This window comes from Neolamprologus multifasciatus, chromosome 15, assembly GCF_963576455.1.
Source record: "Neolamprologus multifasciatus chromosome 15, fNeoMul1.2, whole genome shotgun sequence".
Lineage (NCBI taxonomy): Eukaryota > Metazoa > Chordata > Actinopteri > Cichliformes > Cichlidae > Neolamprologus > Neolamprologus multifasciatus.
The window spans coordinates 22,106,084-22,126,066 of NC_140453.1; the positions used below are offsets into that span (position 1 = coordinate 22,106,084).

Sequence of the window (19,983 nt, forward strand, 5' to 3'; positions counted from 1 at the left end):
TCTCTGATTGGGTTGAGTTCAGGGGGTTGTGTTGCCGCATGACTCATAATAAATGATAATTGGCTGGTTTAGGCATGAGGAGTAAATCAGAGGCACAGTAGGGCCAAAGTCATCGAATAAGTAGCTTTTCCCCTCCTGCTATTTTATTTCAACTGAATTAATAATTCTGCAGTTTGTTTTGTTGTATTTTTTATTGTTACACACAACTCACCCGTTCCATAATATTTTTTACACAAGGCTTTTTTTATACATAGCAATACATTCACAGCTTTTTTAAATATAGATAAATAAAACCATTTACCCTTTTTTTCAACACTAGGCGTTGTTGCTGCAATATTGTAGCCTTTTCTAGTGCTATACCTTAAATATAATACATTATGAGAAAAAATGGACCTCCCTAATTTCAAAAATCTAATTACAGCCTTGGCAGTATATTTAAAGTTTTCTGACCACCAAAAACCCAGCATCACCAAAGACTATACTCTGAACACATGAACAGACAAAAAAACCCCATGAGGTCAGACACTGATATAAGTTAATGATTAACAATTTCTTGTTTGATTATACATGACGTTGTTAGAAAGTGGGATATAAGTGAGGTAATAGCCTCTGATGTCGGATGTGTAGATGTGATGATTTCATGCCATCTGTTGCTATGCGGGAGCTTGAAGTGGAGAGGGTGAGCAGTTTTAGATACCTGGTCATCCACATCAGTGAGGACCTCACCTGGTCACTGAACACCACACAGCTGTTCAAGAAGGCTCAACAGCGGCTGTACTTCCTGAGGAAGCTGAGGAAATTTGGTATGTCGGCCAAGATCCTCAGCAGGTTCTACAGCTGCATTGTGGAGAGCACATTGACCAGCTGCATCACTGCATGGTACGGCAACACTACTGCTATGGACTGCAAACGCCTACAGAGAGTGACATTAACCTAACCGGGCATTTGTGTGTGGCAGCAAAGAATGTGGGTATTTCACAAGTTCAGGCATGCAACGCTACTATCAATATCACGTATGATCATTTCCAGCTGCATAGTTTTATTCCTGGACTCTAGTAGAGTAGCTTTGTCTGATTCACAGTCAGAAGTAATCCTTATTTATTAAATACTATGACTTTGTGCGGTCTGTCAGTTTATCCTCTGTCTGAAACAAGCTGCTTTAGCTTCTGCTAACTGGCTGCCTCTCACAAAATGCACAAACGAGAGCTTTCAACAGCAGGTGGGTGAGGCTTCATAGATATAGATAGCTGGCCCTAATCCTAATGGTATCATACAGAGCCAAGGGTAGAAAAAAACTGTCTGAAACACACCAGTCAAAGACGTCTGAAACCTGTTAAAATGTGGAAAAGTGTAATGGATCGCCTATAAGCTTGTTAAAAAAAAAAAAAAAGCAGCTGATTGTGAACTTGTTTTGCTCTTTTACTTTCTTTGACTGGATCTTTCAAAGTGGTCAGAGGGATCTAAATCAATAACCTTCCATTGCAGGACCACATTTTAATATACAGGTTACCTTTTCTTCTTCTTTTCCTTCACACACCTCTCCGTTTCTCTCTCTTTACCCCGGCTACCTTTCTCCACCGTGAGCTGTCAGAAAGTACGCAATGACCGTGACACCCCGGTGTGCGTGTGTGTTTGTGTGTGCGGGGCTCAGGCTTCAGCTTTCTCATTATGATTCTAAATGTATCTGTCTGTCTAGTCTGGATGAATTAATAGGTTCCTTGGTGGCTTGGCTCGACACTCAAACGCACACACACACTCGCAGAGCCACACATTGTTTGTCCAGCGATTCGTGCCTCAGGTTTGTTAATTGAATGTCTGTGTTCATGTAAGCGACCGTGAGAGGCATTGAGAGGATGCCACGGTGCATTAGGAAGACGAGCTGTGTGTGTGTACGGGTGTGCGCCTGTGCGGGTATGTGTCTTGTAAATAGGATAGAATCCAGGGGACCTTGAACGCAGCCACTCCTGAGCTTCTAGCGAGACAAGACACAAACAAATCCTACAAAGGCGAGAAGGCCGCAGGTGTGTGTGTGTGTGTGTGTGTGTGAAACCCAGAGAAGCTTAATCACAGCCTGTCCTTGTTCCTCTTTTCTTACTTTGTCCACTTCTTTTTCACTTTCTCGTCCTTATTTCCTTTCCCTTTACTTCTGTTTCCTCTTGCCCTTCAGTTCTTTTGCTTCCTTCCCACCTCCCCACCCCCATTTTCAATATTCTCCTATTCCCATTTTCCTGTTTTCTAACTTATCTATGTGTCTGGTTCTTATCTTTTTCTTATTTGTCTTCACTTTATATCTTCTACTTTTTGTCAGTTATTTACCATTTTCTGCCTCATTTTTCTCATCTCCTTTTCTCATTTTCTTTGCCATCTTAATCATCCTTCCCTTTTTAAAAATCTTTTTTGTTTTTATCTTCCCACTTGTCCCACCCTTTATCATTTCACCTTGCACACTTCCTCTTTCTCTTTTTTCTTCTCCTGTTCATCTTCCTCTAACTGTAACCTGACAGGTACAGTGCAGATCTCTTTCTCAGTGCTAATAAGTTACAGGGGCACAACTAAAACTGCTGGATTTGGACAAGCATTGAATGTTCTTTGTTTCTCCTCACTTTTCCCTCTTTCCCTTCTTTTGTAATTAGTTTTCATGACTTTCTTTTTTTTTTCTCTTTCCTTTAATCTATTTCTTTCTTGCTACAGTTGTTTGATTTCCAACTGCTCTTAATTCTTCTTCCAGGCTACAATTATGTCATTTCCATTGTTCAAATCTTGGTTTTCTTTCTCTAGACTGCTCTCATTTTCTAATTTCTTTTTGTGCTCAGCCTCCATCTATCTTCTACTTTCTCCCTTTCTTTCCCTCTACCTGTTTTTTCTTCCTCTGAATCTTTTTTCTTTCTCTTGTGTTATTCTAGCCCTCTTTTTGTCTTTAGTATCTTTATTTTTTCTCTTCTTCTGTCCTCCAGTTTCTTTTCTTTCCCTCTGTCATCCTCTCCCCATCTTTTCTCTACTCCAATATGTTCTCCACCTCCTCTCCTCTCCTTCTCATGCTTTGCGGTTAAAGCCACCAGGGGAAGTACCACTAACACATCCTTACACATTCACATACACACATTCAAAGAGTCTGACTCCCAGCCCTCTAATGGCCCCATTTAGACAATGTGTCGCATCAGCAAGTCGTATGGCTGAATAATGAGAAGAGGAGGAGGAGGATGAGGAGAAGGAGGACAAAAGAAGATGATTCGTTTTCCACATCACTCCATCCAGGCAGCTGCTTCACCGTAAATGTTGTTCTGTTACACACACCATCAATGCTGTGACCCTGCGAGTGTGTGTGTGTGTGTGCGTGTGTCCATTCATCTCCACTACATGCTGGGCTGTATGGTCGTTGAGAAAAAATATGGCCTCCGGGGATTTTGCTGAAGCTCCTGTGTTATGTTTATGATGCGGAGAGAGAGAGAGAGAGAGAGAGAGAGAGAGAGAGAGAGAGAGAGAGAGAGAGAGATAATATACATTCATTATATCTCTCACCCTCAAAGAAACTATTCCTTGCTCTGTCTCTCTCATGCATTACCCAAAGATGAAACTCACACTTTCTCTTTATCAAGTGAAATACACACACACACACACACACACACTCACCACACACACAAGACTGAGAAATCTGATTCTCAGTCTCCCAAACAACAGGCATCTGCACTGTCTCATAAATGATATATACTCCCTTTTAAACTCCACACACACTCCAAGCAGAGCTCTGACAGACAGAAAGTGCAGCTGTAGCTTTTTTTGTTTTTTTTTTTAAAGTCATTGCCACCTTGTGTTTTTCACCACCAGCTGTTCAGGACCTGATTGGGATTTATGAGCTACATTAACATTTTATATCTTATTTTATAATGTTTGTATTTTCTGGAGACGTAAAGATTTCTGCAGAGTCGGTTGTTTCCTTCGTGCGACACTGTCTCTGGTACTTGTGATGAATAACATAAAGTTAGTTTTTGGTGACTTACACTGACAATTTGCTTCCTTACTGGTATGTTGAAGGGCCATATGGCTGCTTTTGCATAGCCCATCAACTGCAAACTGCAAATGCTTTACATTATTCATGTCTACTTTCCAATGTGTTGTAAAAGTTTTAAAGTTTGCTTCCAGAACATTTTTTTCGCCCTCATTTTACTGTAAAACTGTTGTTTTGTGGTACTGCAGTTGAAAAATGTTTTTTAAAAGCTTCTCTAGTCATTAAAAAAGAACATTTCTGTGCAAGAAATTATATTCAAAGATTTGTTCCATGCTCTTTCTATGTCCTCTGGGAGGGGGTATTTTCCAACCACCAAGATCATGAATGCAGAACAGTTCAGCAGCCAGCCATCGATTCTCAGATGTCAAAATGAATTGAATGCATGTTCATTACCACTTAGTAGTAAGTGACAAAAAAACTACAGGCATGATGGATTACCTACTGTATCTCAAGTAGCTTTTTTTTTTTTAAGTCTCTGCATATGATTTTCATACATTACTGATATGAGCTGATGCCAGTGTTTTTGAAGGTTAGAAAACTTGCATCAGTCTTGCGTGGTGTACCAGAATTACAAAGTAATGGTGTAACAGATAATTTTTTGTTTTATTTTTGTTTTCCCTTCGTTCTTAAAGCCTTCAAACCCACAAGAGCATCAAACATTGTTTATTTGCATATTTTATGGTAAACATGCGAAAAACTGAAACATCTGTGAGCTGAATTGCAGTCATAATGTTAAAGTGTTTAAAGGATTTTGGAGGGGTTATAGTTGTACCATCATAAACACCCGCTTCTCTTTTGACCAAAATGATCTTAAACACAAAGAGACAAATAATATTCTGTATCTCCAGCACACGTTGTGATTTTACTCCTAAACATATCTGTTGGAGCTAATTTGAAAGTCACCATGTGCTGCCTGCGTTGGACATAGAGCAGTGAATTTAGCTCATTTTTACGCCAGTCTATGCTAATTTATTTTGGTGTAAGTTAGAAGACTGAGAATAGTCCCTGTAAGCACCAGTAACGATCACTAGGCTTTCAGTCCCACAGGTCTAGAGACCAGTTGATGACCCCCTGATGACCTCCAATAGCTATGGAAAAAATGGATAATCCCCAACTAGCTGGCAAGTGGTTGCTGGCTCTTACAAAGAGTGTACTGCACCAAACACATAATGTACTCTCTGAGCGGTAGTGATACTTTCACTACTAATTACAAATTTGTGAGGCAAACCAGAAACTAGGAACGCTCCCCTTCAAAATAAGTTGTGCCTTAGAATAGAATAGAATAGAATAGAATTCAACTTTATTGTCATTGCACATGTCACAAGTACAAGGCAACGAAATACCTTATTGCTTATTGAAGGCAAACAGTTTGTTTCTAGTTTGTCACACTTTTCACAGTTTGCAGTGTTTGCCACACTGCATATCTCTGCACTGCATACCTGTGACCTTCCAGTAACCACTTGCCAACTGGTCGGGGAATGTACATTTTTCCCTCGTGGCCGGTGGTTGCCTCACGGTTGCCTCACAGTTGCTGACAGGTGTCTTGGCCTGTGTGACTGGGGCCTCTCTTTTTCATGCAATACTGCATTGACACATTTAATTGATCATCATGCTGGATGACTGACTTGATGACTAATTGCGTCATTGATCTGTTGACTGGCTAACAAGCTACATCCAAACTGGGCTTTTCACAATGCTGGCAGCAGTGCAACAATGCAATAACATGCAGGCACTATGTGTAAAAAGCTGTTATTTAGAGGTGTATTTGGCTGATTTGTGCCCTTAAGTGTCTGTAACAAGAAGAGGAAAAGTGGTGCGCCCCTTTTCCATGTTTGTTTGTTTGCATAGTTCAGATTTAGAGCATCACATAATAAAGAATTACGACATCAAAGTACAAACCAAACAAGCTGCCGAGAGACAAAAATGCAGCGTTTAGTCACAAAATAAGCAGGGAGCAAAGAGGATGAAAAACTGAAGCACGGCCTTCATCTTGTTAAATACCAAAAAGCAGAAACTGAAAAGCTCTCTGAATCTCCCTTAAATAAAATGACCCCTAAAAGCTCTTCAGATGCTTTTAAAAAGCCCTCTGCTGTGAGCAGCAAAGAACATGTGTGAATAAATCCAACGTTCACTAGTTCAAATGTTCTGATGACTGATAAAATAGAAAAAGATAACTGTGAACCTGATGCTTTTTTTTTTAAGACTACATCACGTCGTCTCTTTTCTTATATGTCAAAGATGATTTTGAACACATGGTAGATCTTTTCATTGTGTTGACTGCCTCATGCATTTGCCCACTGCAAGCTAACTCGTTTCTACTGCACCATTGTTCAGGAACCAGAAATTGCCATTTTAATCACATGTGTCCTCTAATTAACATGTCAGACTAATACAATGCTAGACTCTCATTCACCAAAACTGAAGCACAGACTTGTTGGAAGGGCTGTACCACACGGCAACCATATTTATCACTAGCACACAGCTAGCAGCTACACGTGTCAGTTGAAACACTCACCATTAAGTCTCAGGAAAATCCAACATGAGTGAGTTAAAAAAAAAGAAGTTTAGTCCTAATGCAGTTATTAAAAAAGGAGCGATGGGCTCTAAAGACAAGATGCCACATTAAAACACATTTTTTTCATGGTCTAAGTTGGATATTTTAGCACGGGCACCTCAGGGGAATGATTCCCTTTTGCAGCCTGTCTCAAGTGACCATTTGGCACTTCTTGTTGGTTTCATTTTCAGCACCTAGGCTGATATAACTGAAATAAAACAGAGCAAAATAATTTATTTACTATTTTGATTTAACAAACAGAAACTGCATCTTCTGTCTTCTGTTATACTGCATCAAATGTGATGAGAGTGCATTTCTCTTTTACATGTGATCATTAGTTCTCTTTTTAACGGCTTTGACTGATTTACAGATTTCAGATGCAGAGTGGGAGGACATGTTGGAGGGCTTTGATGAGCGGAGTTACCTGAGCACTCGGCGCTGGAAGCCTGGAGACGACCCGTACACTCTGTACGCTTTCAACCAGAGAGAGAGTGAACGCATCCCCAGTGATCGAGCCCTGAGAGACACTCGACACTACAGGTACAAAACCACAGAGTGCAGTATATAAAACGAACATGCACAAGTATAAATGACAACCTACAGAGAAGTCTGACACAACACAACATGTGTGTTGTGTTAAAGATTGCAGACAAGCTTGAGAAAGTGCAGATTCTTTGTAGCAAAATGTTTCTGCAGCACCTGAAAGACAAACCTCTGGAGGAATATATTTATTACAGGCAGACTCTACAGAGTTATGTATAAATCTATCACAAGTTTGCATCCCTGCATAAAAGGAGAGCTTATCACAACACACAAAACGAACTCATGTTGCCTGCAGGCATAAACAAACACATCAACAAACACACAACAACACCACAGATCAGCTTTTAGTATTACAGGTATGTGTGCGCACATAAGTGCGCACGCACTGAATTAAAGAGGAACACAGCAGCAACTCCTGGAGTTCGTAATGAATCCCCTATCTGTACTAAAACAAATTTAGATTATGGAACCAACACGTTTTCATAGAGAAACCACCAAATTACAATCCGCCTGTCCGCTAAGAAATTAAATTAAACCAAAATAGAAATCCTCTTAGCAGAGCGCCGTCTTCCTCTGTTGGAAAGACGCTCAGCAGGAAGATAAGGAGCTTGCCGCATTGACAGCAGCTCCCTACTTGTATATTTCAGGAGATAAAAACTTCCAGGCACTTGTAAAAGGCATTCAGAGGTCCCGTGTTGTTGGTTGAGATCGTGTGGGATACACAAACACGGCTTTTTTGCTGAGATTCTGTTTCTATTAGGCTTTCAACAACAAAGCCACGTCTTTGCATTGATATATAAATTTTCTTCTTTTTACAATTTTTTATTTTTTTTTTAGTTTTGTTTCCTGGGTTTTTCTCACCCGGCCATAATTGATGTGCCTAGAAAGTCTGGGAGCAAAGTTTATCCACCCGACGTAGTTTCTAATGATTAACCCACACACTGGGTGGTCTGTTTGCACCTTGATTTCAAAGCAGAGCCAGCATTGCATCTAGTTTGCAAACTTTCTCTTGTGCTAAAAAAAATAGTGCAAAATCTCTTTCTGACTGACTGAAATAACATTCAGCGAAGACAAAAAAGCCATGCCAATGTTGAATCTGTCTTCATTTTAGATCAAAACAGTAAGTACCAAACTGCAGTACCAAAGATTTTTCAGGAGTCTCTAAGAGGCAGTGAGATGCACTGGATCCACCTGAGTTGTGCAATATATCTTAGATCTTTAATTAAATCAGGGAATAACAGAAGCTGTGGGAACATAAAATGAAAAATGGAGTGAAAAGGATTTTCTTAACAGTTTATATATAGATTTATAGGTTTTTGCTATCCTTTTTCCCCCCTCTCTTTTTCCTAATTGACCTCAGTGACATGGATACTTCAAACATAGGGGAAAACTTGCTTTATTTAGTCTCATAATAGATAATAGATTTGAGTGTAGCTTTAGGTCCTGCCCTAGGTCCTGACAAATGTTCAACATGCTACTTTCTTCAGACATTCGTTATGCTGTTTAAGCTCCTTCAGCTTGCTTAAAGTGTGTATACAAGCTGCTTTGCAACCCATCTTCATCCCAGTTCTGTTCTCTCTGAGGGTTTTGGTGCTGCTCATGGAGGGGCGTTGATGTTCCATACCACAAAACATGATTACAGATCCTTTTCATTTTTTTCATGATTTTTTTACTAGTATATGTTAGAGATGGCACGATACCACTTTTTTATGTCCGATACCGATACCTATATCATAAATTTGGATATCGGCCGATACCGATATGAATCCGATATAGTGTTTTTTCAATCAATAAAACTGCTTTTTTAATATATTGCTGCATTTTGTATAAGTTCATACTCAAGTTTAAATAAACAACAACACTAAAGCTATTCTGTTATACCTGTATGTAAAAAATACACTGCACCCAAAATATTTCATAGTTCAGCAAAACTGATCAATCTAATAAACTTAAACCTACTCCATCCTCCCTATTCTGGTATTTTAAAGAGTACTTAGCAGAAATATTAAGCAACCTAACTAATAGGGTTGCAAAAAAATAGGGAACCACCCTCCACCTCATGATGCTTAATCGACGTAATCAACTTTAATTTGATGCAGTGTGGAAAAAAATGCACAGAAATAAATTATTTTTCATGAATAATTAAATAGATTCAACATCTTTCTTCAACAGAATTGCAGACTGCACAGATGGTACTTTCCCAAAGGAAAAAGTACTATAGCTTACTAGGGTATATTAGACTTAACAGTTACTATATACAGTAATGGACTTCTATACATTTTACATAAGATTAAAACTTTGGGTGTAAGTTTTGGATAATTATTTATTAAAAGCTAGACATTTTAAATGAGAATAAGAAAGAAAAGTATGTCTTTGTGCCCCCTTTTCCCTGTTCATGCCCTATCGGCCCCCCTGGCTAAACCTTGCTAGCTCCGCCCCTGCACAGTTACCAGCCGTCAGCTACATAGAAAAAGATCCTGGTGTAGAAAGTAATATTAAATAAATTCTAACAACAGCTTAAACGTGCTGCTGTTGTTCAGCCGCTGGTTTCCTCTTTCTGGTGCAAAGTGGGCCAAAAACAAAGAAGAGAGACGGACTCGCGTAGAAAAGTCGATCAGCTGATCATGAAGTAGCAGCAAGAGAGAGAGAGAGAGAGAGAGGCAGTCGCTCCATAAATTGGTTGTTAGGCTTAACGTGGGAATGCTTTACAAACATTCAGAGATGAACTTACACACTTGCTTTACTTCTCTCTGGGATAACTTCCTGGGAGATGAAATGCTGGTTTGGTAGGACTCTACAAATACACACAGCACTGCTCCTACGTGCAATGGTTATGAGCTGAGTTATGCCATGTCGCAAGTTTTGTGAGGTGCTTTTTTGATATTTAATGGATCGGATTACATTTTTTATTTCTCTCCGATATCCGATCCAGTAATTTACGTCAGTATCGGACCGATACGTAATATCGGATCGGTCCATCTCTAGTATATGTATAGTACATTACTTCATACTATATGAAGTAAATGTCCAGCTTGAACATCCGCTGTCCTGTTTTGCACATGTGTATGTGAGCCAGTGTTTGCTGTGTGATTAAAGGTTACCAGGCAGCTCATGGTGACCCAGCTCCCTGAGAGGAAGCTGCATGTGGGTGTTTGTTGGGTGACTGCTGGTTTTGGCAGTCGTGCTGAACATGGTCATGTCCTGATTGGTTGCTGCTGCTGTGGCTGATGGTGATGAGCACAGCAGGTTACAACTTCACAGGCTATAATCTGTTAGCGTAGCCGGCATGTACATCACTGTGTGCGGATGTGTTTTGACGTGTGATGAGGAGATTGATGTCTGACTCAGTCATAGCTTGTCTGCTGCTTCTAACACTGACTGTGTGTGCGTGTGTGTCTGTGCACAAGTGTGAGCATTTCTGAGTGTTTATCCATATGTGCACGCTAATGTGCGTAAGTGCACATTGTGCCGATCGTTTGCATCATCTGCTGTGCTACCGGAGGAGGGAAATTCACTGTCGAGCTGACATAAGGCGACTGAGAAATGTGTGAGTTGTGTGTCTCATTGTGTGTGCGTGTTAGAAAAGTGAGAAGGATGTGTAGGAGGGGGGGGGGGGGGGGGGGGGGGGGACCAGGGATACGCTTACACATTAATCTGTTAGCAGGGAGGTAGGGGGCTGATGGTGCTCATTTATCTCATATAGGACAGCGAAGTGTGCGTGTCTGTTTGCACGCATGTGTGTGGATGGGGAGGGGGTTGCTGTTATGTGATTATCTGTTAACTCAGTTACCTTGTAGCTGTAGATCACAGGAGCACTTGGCAGGGGAAAATGAAGGCGCCTCATCCTCTTTTAGGATTGGAAAAAGAGAAAAATGCAGTAAAATCTTTGACTGTAGCTACTGAGGTATTCTTAGAAACACCTTCTTTCTACTGCAGAGTCAATGGAGGTACTTCCTACACCTTGGCAGGGTTCCCAAGAGGAACTATTTGGCTTAAATTAAAGGTGGTGTGAGGGCTGGTGGGAAGGAAATTGGATAAGACAAGATAAATATGGGAATGATGCAGCTGGGAACTGCGTGCCGTGTTTGAATGTTAACCTTATCTTAGGTGTTTGATTCAATGCCAAATATTTTCTGTTCTCACCTTTCACAAAAATAAGCACAGGTTTAACAACTTGGAGGTTTTGATACCATGGTGATGTATGCTTGTTTCCGTTACTTCCATGTGCAGAAATGTAAAAAAAAAAAAAAAATCCAAAACAGACAAGCAAAGCATTTCCATTTTGTCTAGTGAACATATTTATATGTTCAGAAATATTGCTGCTTATGCTGAAAATCAGTGGCCCCATCTAAAGAAACCAAGTCCAAGGAAATTGACTGACAGGCCATCTCTCTAGCAACGGTAGTAAAGAAGCAACTCAGCAATAAACCTTGAAAGCTAAATAGAAAGACACAAAACCAAGAAGAATTTTTAGATTACCACTCTAAAGGAAAGCACCAGAAGTGAAAACACAGCAGGTTTAGTGAAGCTGCTTCAGGTCTGTTATTTTCCCAGTGGGGCAAGGATAAGCTAAAGATTAGAGAAGCAAGCTTTTGACCTGAAGATGCTAGGTTCCATATTGCCTGCAGGCTGCAAGAGATCTGGAATCTATAAGATCCGTAACCCCTGATGGTAAGACTGTGGCTGCGACCACAGAGATGAATGCAGTGCAGGTGGAAATTGTACTATTTCCGAGTTTGTGTATACAGGAGGTAAATGTGTCGGCAAGAGAGATGCAGTTGCTAAACTATAATAGATGATTACTTAATATATGATTGCAAGGTGATGGAGTGGTTAGCACTATTGCCTCACAGTGAAAAGGTCCTGGGTTAAAATCCGGGTGCTTGTAAGTACCCCACCTCTTACCCCATGACAGTTTAGAAACGGTCCAGCTACCTGTTACCCTAAAATGGACAATGCCAAATATTTAAATACAACTAAAAGGGAAGCTCTGAATGGATCATTTAGGCCTGAAATCCCCAGCTGGTTGCAGCAGATAGCTGCTCCTCCCTGAGCCTGATTCTGGTGGCGTTTTCTTAATGGTAAAAGGATGTTTTTCCTTCCTGTTGTCACCAAGTGCTTGATCAGATGCGGTCGTGTGATCGTTAGGGTTTTATCTCTATTATTGTAAGGTCTTTACTGCACAGGATAAAGTGCCTTGAGGCAACAGTTGTTGTAATTTGGCATATATAAATAACATTGAACTGAAAAGTATTTTTGAGGTTGGGCTGCTTTTACCAACAATGCCAAAGCCTAGCACTGAAAACTAAGGCTACTCAATTAGCCCTAATCTTCAATTAACCCGAAGGCAAAAAGCACAGTGACAATTATTTCATGATCTTGAGTATTTAACATCATTAATCATGAACTCACTGAATTTATTAAAAACTTAATAAATGAAAAATGTGGTGGCTGATTCAGTTCAATCTTTAACCAAAGTCTGCCTTGGTAGGGCCACCTGTACCTGCTGATCTCTTCAGCAGGATGTCTGCAGATGCAGACAGGGGCAACAAGAGGCCAAGGAAGCAGCTGACTTATGCCCAAGTTGACACCCTTGCAACCACGAGCTTTTCATCCTCAAGGTTTAAAAAGGGAAGCTGTGTTCTTTATTTATAAGGTTTTTAGCAAAAACAAAAAAGAAAGAGGTCACAAAACAGTTGCAAAAAGGTAATTGTTTCATTCCTGTTATCTTATTTTCATAATCACTAAAAGCCAAAATTATAATTGAAATTAAAATCTGATTAAACAGCCAGCTCTACTGAAGGCAACTCTGGGCTACAGTGTGGTTAGTATATTTTATACATTAATTTTGCAACTGTATGAATCTCACATTGATCTTCAAGCTGTTTTTTGTTTGTGTCTGTGCGTTGCAGAGTCACTGCATTAAGAATAGTGGTGTTCAGGTTGGTAGGGGGTCCAGAGAGGTGTGGAAAACAATTTCTTTTGAAGCAGTGTTTTGTATATTTATTTATTTGTATTTTTGAAGTGAAGGCAGGATGTCCAGGTTGTTACTGCGTATGGGGGGGGGAGTGCTTCTGTCTCTATCTCGTGTTTGACGGTGGAACAGTGGAGTGTATGCGAAAGGAAAGAAATGAGAAGAGAGCTACAAACAGCTTAAGCAAAGATAGGAAGATAGAAGAGAGAAGGTGATAAGAGAAAGAGGAGGAAGAAAAGTCAAGTGGAGATTAGGGAAGGGAGAGAAGGGGAAGTGGTAGAGGAGGAGACTAGAGGGGAGATGGGGGGAGATGCCACAAGCTGCTGAGAGGAGAGATAATTGCCACATGCAGAGCTGAGGAAGCTGTGTATGTGTTGGGGTGTGTATGCTTGTGTGCGTGTGTGTATAAACCACTCCACTTCAGTGCTCTGCTATTATCTCGGTGAACAGGGGAACCTCCCTCTGTCTGCTCTCCGGCAGACAGTCTATAAGCCCAACAGCCGCTTCGCTGCAGGGATTAGATCCAAGTAGGGAGACAATGGGCTGATACAGTACAGGGAGGAAACATGTCCTACAGTTATACACAATAGGTTGATATGGCAACAGGAAGTGTGTAAGAAAAATGTTTTAATGCGTGAGTAGACAACAAAAAGTGATGTTCAGTGCAAGACAAGATGTTAAAAAACAAACTTTTATGTACTGAAGAAATATTGAAAGCACTTTTATCAACATGCGATAGAGAGAAATATCATCTGTATATACTGTCTCACTATCTTCAAATGCAGAAAATATGCATAAATATATTTTACACATTTTGTTCCACTGACTTCACTTTTATACACTATTTGTCAAAACTATTCGCTCGTACGCCTTCATACTCATTTGAGCTGAAGTAGCATCCCATTCATAATTCATAGGGTTTAATATGATCCCCCCCCCCCCCCTTTGCAGCTTTAACTCTTCTGGGAAGAGTTTAGGGGTGTGTTTATGGGAATTTTTGCCACTCTTCTAGGAGTAGTTTTGTGAGGTTAGACACTGATGTTGGACGAGAAAGCTTGACTTTCAGTCTCCACTCTAATTCATCCCAAAAGGGTTCTGTCGGGTTGAGGTCAGGATTTTCTGCAGGCTAGTAATGTTCTTCCACACCAAAGTTGCTTATCTATTTCCTTGTGGACCTTGCTTTTTACACTGGTAGGCAGTCATGTTGGAACAGGAAGGTTTCCATCCCCAAATTTTTCCTGCAAAGTTGGGAGTATGAAATTGTCCAAAATGTGTTGATATGCGAAGCATTAAGAGTAACTTTCACTGGAACTAAGGGGCCTGAAAAACAACCCCACACCACAATACCCCATCCAACTTTACATATTCATACAAGTACCATTCTCCTGGCAAACGCTAAACCCAGAGTCATCCATTAGATTGCCAAATGGAGAAGCCATGAAGCTCTCTGCACACTGTTCTTGAGCTAATGTGAAGGGCACATGATGTTTGGAGGCCTGTAGTGGTTGAATCTCACTGACCCTGCTGAGTTCCTGCCATTCCCAGTCACTTCCACTTTGCTAAAGTGGAACTGTGGAATATTTATTAGTGAGGAAATTTCATGACTGGACATGCTGCACAGGTTCATGTTTTTTTTTTTTTAACCAGTGTTTTTCTATATCACAGGAAGTATTTTTATTTCTATTTCTATTTTCTTTCTTTTTTTTTTTTTTTTTTTTTTTACATGCGTTTTAGGTTAAATGACCTCACCATGTGGTTGAAAGAATGTTGGAAACATTGTTTGGCTGTCTGTTGAATATCCTTTCCTTTAGTTTCTCACATGGAGCAGCTGTTTAGGTCAAACTCCTGCACGTTTGCTTTATTTTGTTACCTGAAAAATTGAAAATACAGTATTATGACAAGCCCTCTGCTGTCTTGGAAGGAGTTACAGCCTCCTCTTTAAAAGTTCATCCTCCAACTCACCCATTTGGTCACTGCCCTCTTGTCTGTTATGTACTTGACACAAACCGTCTTTGGTGGTTACTTTTTTGTTAGTTTATCTTCCTATTTCTATTATACTCATTTGTCTGTGCTGTCAGTTATCAGGCAAGGCCCTAGGGAGAAATAATGGTATTAAAGTGGTTCCACAGTCAGCCACATTGAAGCTGGTGTAAAAACATAAAAAATGTGTAAAACTATCATCCTTTCTGTCCTCTGAATCACATCTGAACAACACACACTGCGTAGCACACAATTTGTCATTTTCTTTGTTTTGCCTCAGTGGAAGATGTGATAACGCTCCAGTGTTTTGTTGTTACTGCTCCAAAATAGAGGCATCTCTCCTGCAACCAGACAGTGCTGCAGGGGGAAAAAACCCAACAGTCCATTCAGTCACTTACTAATTATTTGATTGCATTTTGACCCTGTGATGCTCAAACACTTATTACTAACTAGATCATGCAGTCGTTCAGCACTGCCCTGCCTGTGCGTGTGAACGTGTGTGTTACATGTGCACACTGGCGTCAGTGTCCTTTCACACTCAGTCAGCTACTTAGTCATATTTCCATGAATCACAACAAGCAGCTAAACATTAATCACTGTATTAGCTCTGGTGCCTCCCACGCTAACACTTGTCATCCTTCTCAGATCACAAGCCTTGAAAATACACAAAGAAAAAATCCCTCTGAACTCTGACACTAAATGATTTTTATTATCTCTTGTCAAGCTTGCTTATTTGATTACCTGCTCTGGTGATGAATGATCAGAGTCTGGTATCAAAAGCAGATGGAAGAAACATAAAACAACCTCGAGGCTCACACACCGATGTTCTACGAAAATGCTTGGATGTGGAGGAAAAAAAAATACAGGTCTGACCTCCAAAAAGTATAAACACCACCCACTGCATTACTTTATTTGCTTCTTCCCAGTAAACACAGATTTGGTGATTTGCAACACATTAGATGTCTAGACTTTTAAAGTGGGAGCACTTGACTATAATATCATCAATCTTCTTGCAGACCTTCAAATAACCGCCTACTGGTTAGATTTATTGGTCATTCATGTAAGTCAGGTGGTGTGTCCATTGACAAAAAACTAAAGATGCACCAAGTGATCAAACGCCTGTATTGGCCAGTTTTCTTGTTGATTGAATATCATCCTTTTAACCAATCAATCGAGTTTACAGAGGGCTGATGTTTTTGGTGTTGGCATGAGTTTTGCACTGGACAAATGTCCCTACGATAATAGATACAGAGATAATGCAGAGACAAACACAACAATTATATGACCCCCTACCCCAAGCACTTTGGCGACTGTGGGAAGGAAAAACTCCCTTTTAACAGGAAGAAACCTCCAGCAGAGCCAGGCTCTGGGAGGGGCAGTCATCTGCCGTGGTCGGTTAGGTGAGAGAAGGAAGACAGGATGAAACGCTTTCTGTGGAAGAGATTAATAACAAGTACTTGTTATTCAAATTATTGTAATCATTAGTTTGCAAAGCAAAATTACAGATGTTGTACATTTTATGCTGGGTAACAAAAAAAGTATAAAAGAATGAGTATATAGTTTATTTATAAAAACCTGATTTTCTTGATGAAATGTGGAGGATGAGTTCAGTAGCCTCACAGACTGAAGAAAGAAGCTCCTCTGAAGTCCACTGGCATTGCAACAGATTCACCTTCTAGTATTCATCAGACTGTGCGCAGACATCTCACCTTACCGATACAGTGCCTCAGCTAACTCAACCACAGCAAGAAAGCTAGAATGTTAATATTGTCACACATGAATGACTAATAACATAATTGTTATTTGACTTTCTGCAGTGGCGACTCCAAAGGCAAGATAAATATATTTTTTTAACATCATGCAGCTGTTATCACAGGATAAACATGACAGATACTAAATGTTTTATATCTTCGCCTAAGACTGAAAGAAACATGCAAAATAAAAATGAAATATTCTGCACTTTTTTTTAAATCAAAAATCTAATTTCTGTGATTGCCCACGCACTGACTGAATAGCCCTTATCTACCAAAAATCATATTTACCCGAGCTATAGACCTTACATTTCACAGACACGTGTAAAGTGACCACAGCCTCTTAAGACTGCATTTAGTGGGGGCACATAGTGTGTTAAAAAGCGTGGTACTTTCTCACTGTTTCTGTGAGATCATCCACTGACGCTTGTGTGGTGGTGATGTAGATTTGTATCTGTTCATCAGTCTTAGTCAAATAAACCAGATTACATCCAAAGTCTACCTATTTTTTTGCTCACTGTGTGCAGCATTGCAATTCTAGGAATCATGGCTTCAAACGAAAGCGTCTGAAGCCCACTTGTTATTCTGAGCAAAGATGAGTTCTCTCAATATCGAATCCTGGCTCAGTTACAGGTTTTGAGGGGGCAGTTCATAGCACTCTCAAACACTTCATGGCAACTGGATCAGTTGTACCCAAAGCACGATCGGGCAAATTAAAAGACCTTGCACTATCAGAGGATCAATAACACAAACATTGTTCACTAAGATACAAAAAAATCACCTTCATCTCAGAAAAAAGATTTACTAAATAAAGAATGGAAGAACTTTGATGGTTTAATAATGAGGAATAATTTATATAAATGTTAGATTTCATTTGCAAGAGATTAGCAATTTGCATAATTTTATTGTACATTAAATTATATATGCAAAGACATGCAGTTAGTGGGGTTAGGTTTCTGGATTGGTGCAAAAGGTACCCCGCCTCTCACCCTTTGTCAGCTAGGAAGGCTCCAACCCCCTTCTGACCCTGAATTGGATAAGCGGGAGGGGGGGGTGGATGGAATAAGTTATATTCATAACAATATTATATTTTATTAACTGTAACTCTGTGTTATAGTCACTGAGTTATTATTCTTCATTAGAAATATAATATTGTTTCTTTCATCATTAGAAATATCTACAAAACATTTTTTCCCCCTAATATTAGGCTTTAAGTAGCAAAGATGCTAATATGCACCACATGTTTTAAAGTACTTTGAGGCAGGTTCCTGTGTCCTCCAATGTTCCCAGTTTTATCCTGAATTCCAGTCCAGGATGTTCCCCAGTCAAAAAACACCAGTGGCTCCTCTTAAGTGTGCCACTGTTTACACTGGGTCTAACGAACAGCACAAACCACAGCAGAAAGCTCTCTGTGAGGCGAGGAAATCCCCTTGGTGTATTGTGGGTAATCTGCTGATGTGGAACCTGAGCTGCGAAGCACCCCGGTGCTCTACAACAGCGCAGAGTGACAGTGATGCTAAGCAGCTTTACCACAGCTAGCGTCTCAGCTAACCGTCCTGCTCTGCCTCTGAGATGAATGTGTGTCGAAACAATCACCAAGCAGACGACATTACAAGTGTATCTGCTCTGATACCTGATTAGATTTGTTTGACTTTTCTTTAGCCTCTGTGCTTTTGGATTCTGCCCTTTTTTTTTTATCCCTGCTGCTGCTTTTCTTTGGCATCTTTTGCTCTGTTGATGAGTGCAGAGAATTACGGGGATTTACATTATGAGAAAAACACGCTGCATGTTTGAAACATGAGGCAGAGCTGCGCCTTGAAATAGACTGATGGTGGATTTGAGTGAAGCTCTGATGTCTCATTGATTTCACCTCTTAAATCCACTTTTCAGCTGTGAAGGTGAGATGCAGAAGAAGAAAAGGAAGCAGATTGAAAAGTTTTTAAGTCCTCGTATATTTTGGGCATGGATGGTGAAAATGTAAAAAACCGTCCGGTCTGAAACACACAGTGGCTGGTGTTGTGTTTTGCATTGCTGCATCTATTGTGTTATTTTAGTGTTTCATGTCTCTCAGATAAAGAAAAGTGTTGTAGCTATAAAAGTGCTGCGTAAATCTCATCACAACACTACAAGTTAAGCCAAAACTGATTACATCTTCTGAACCCCCAAACCCATCTGGAGGTTTGGAAGATTATAAACAGGAAGAAGGGAAATCATTACTAAAAGATTAATTGCGATTATGCAATAAAAAATAACTCTTTCCTTTTGGGCTAGGTTAATTAAATTGCTTGTTGTGCAGCACTGTTTTTGGGTTTAATTGTGCCATAGAAATAAACTGACTTGACAGATTTACTTGATTTAAGTCAACCAATGGGGGATGCAAGGAAGTATACCTTTGTTTTAGGTCATTTGATTCCCAATCATTGGTAGTAGCAGTAGCAGTGGGTCCAGAATTTGTGGGAGTACGTTTGGATACATATGCTTTTCATATCAGGGACAAATGGTTTATTTTCAGTTCTCAAACTTGTCAGACTCTTTGGTTGGTTCTCACAAAAGAACAAAAAAGAACCGTAATTACCCGTGAAACACCACACACACACACATGCACACACACACACATGCACACACACACACACACACACACACACACACACACACACACACACACACACACACACACACACACACTGATGGAGGCAGTTCTATGCATGTGTATAGAGCTTTCTTTGAGCTTAAAAAAAGGATTACATAGGATGTGATCTTTTTGGCTATTCCTCCTTAACCCAAGCGAAGAAATACACAAGGGTAAGCTAGAGGATCAAGCTGAGTGACAGTTTGATTGAGCTTTTATACAGGTGCAGTGCTTGATTGGAACACAGGAGTCGGGCACTGGTCAATTCATCCATGGTGGAAGGCTAGATGAAGAATGGACAATGAAAATGAAGAGCTCAGCAGGAGCTAAATGGCGGAGCCAATCAGGAATAGGGTCTTATACATAATTAATTTGCGTGCAAGATAAAATAGTTCATCACGCTGTGAGGGGTTGGAACATAATGACCCAGGACTGGAAGAGATCTTAACACTCTGGCTTATCTGTAAATGAAAAATGAAAACCTGACGACAGGATCGCATCGATAAATGTACAGTTCAGCCTGGCCTTCTTGTGACCTGCACATCA

The 19,983-nt window shown here is 40.2% G+C and overlaps 1 protein-coding gene across 2 annotated transcripts in view; it reads left to right on the top strand.

Annotated features, from left to right (window-relative positions):
• galnt14 (UDP-N-acetyl-alpha-D-galactosamine:polypeptide N-acetylgalactosaminyltransferase 14 (GalNAc-T14)) overlaps positions 1–19,983 on the top strand; it is a 224,094-nt gene that overhangs the window by 33,302 nt on the left and 170,809 nt on the right. For both annotated transcript variants that reach the window (XR_014869623.1, XM_085134251.1), the window contains exon 2: positions 6,931–7,100. Coding sequence is in view for 1 of the 2 variants with exons in the window: in XM_085134251.1 (XP_084990377.1) it covers positions 6,931–7,100 (170 nt within the window). In the remaining variant the exon portion in view is untranslated. The remainder of the gene's footprint in view (positions 1–6,930; positions 7,101–19,983) is intronic.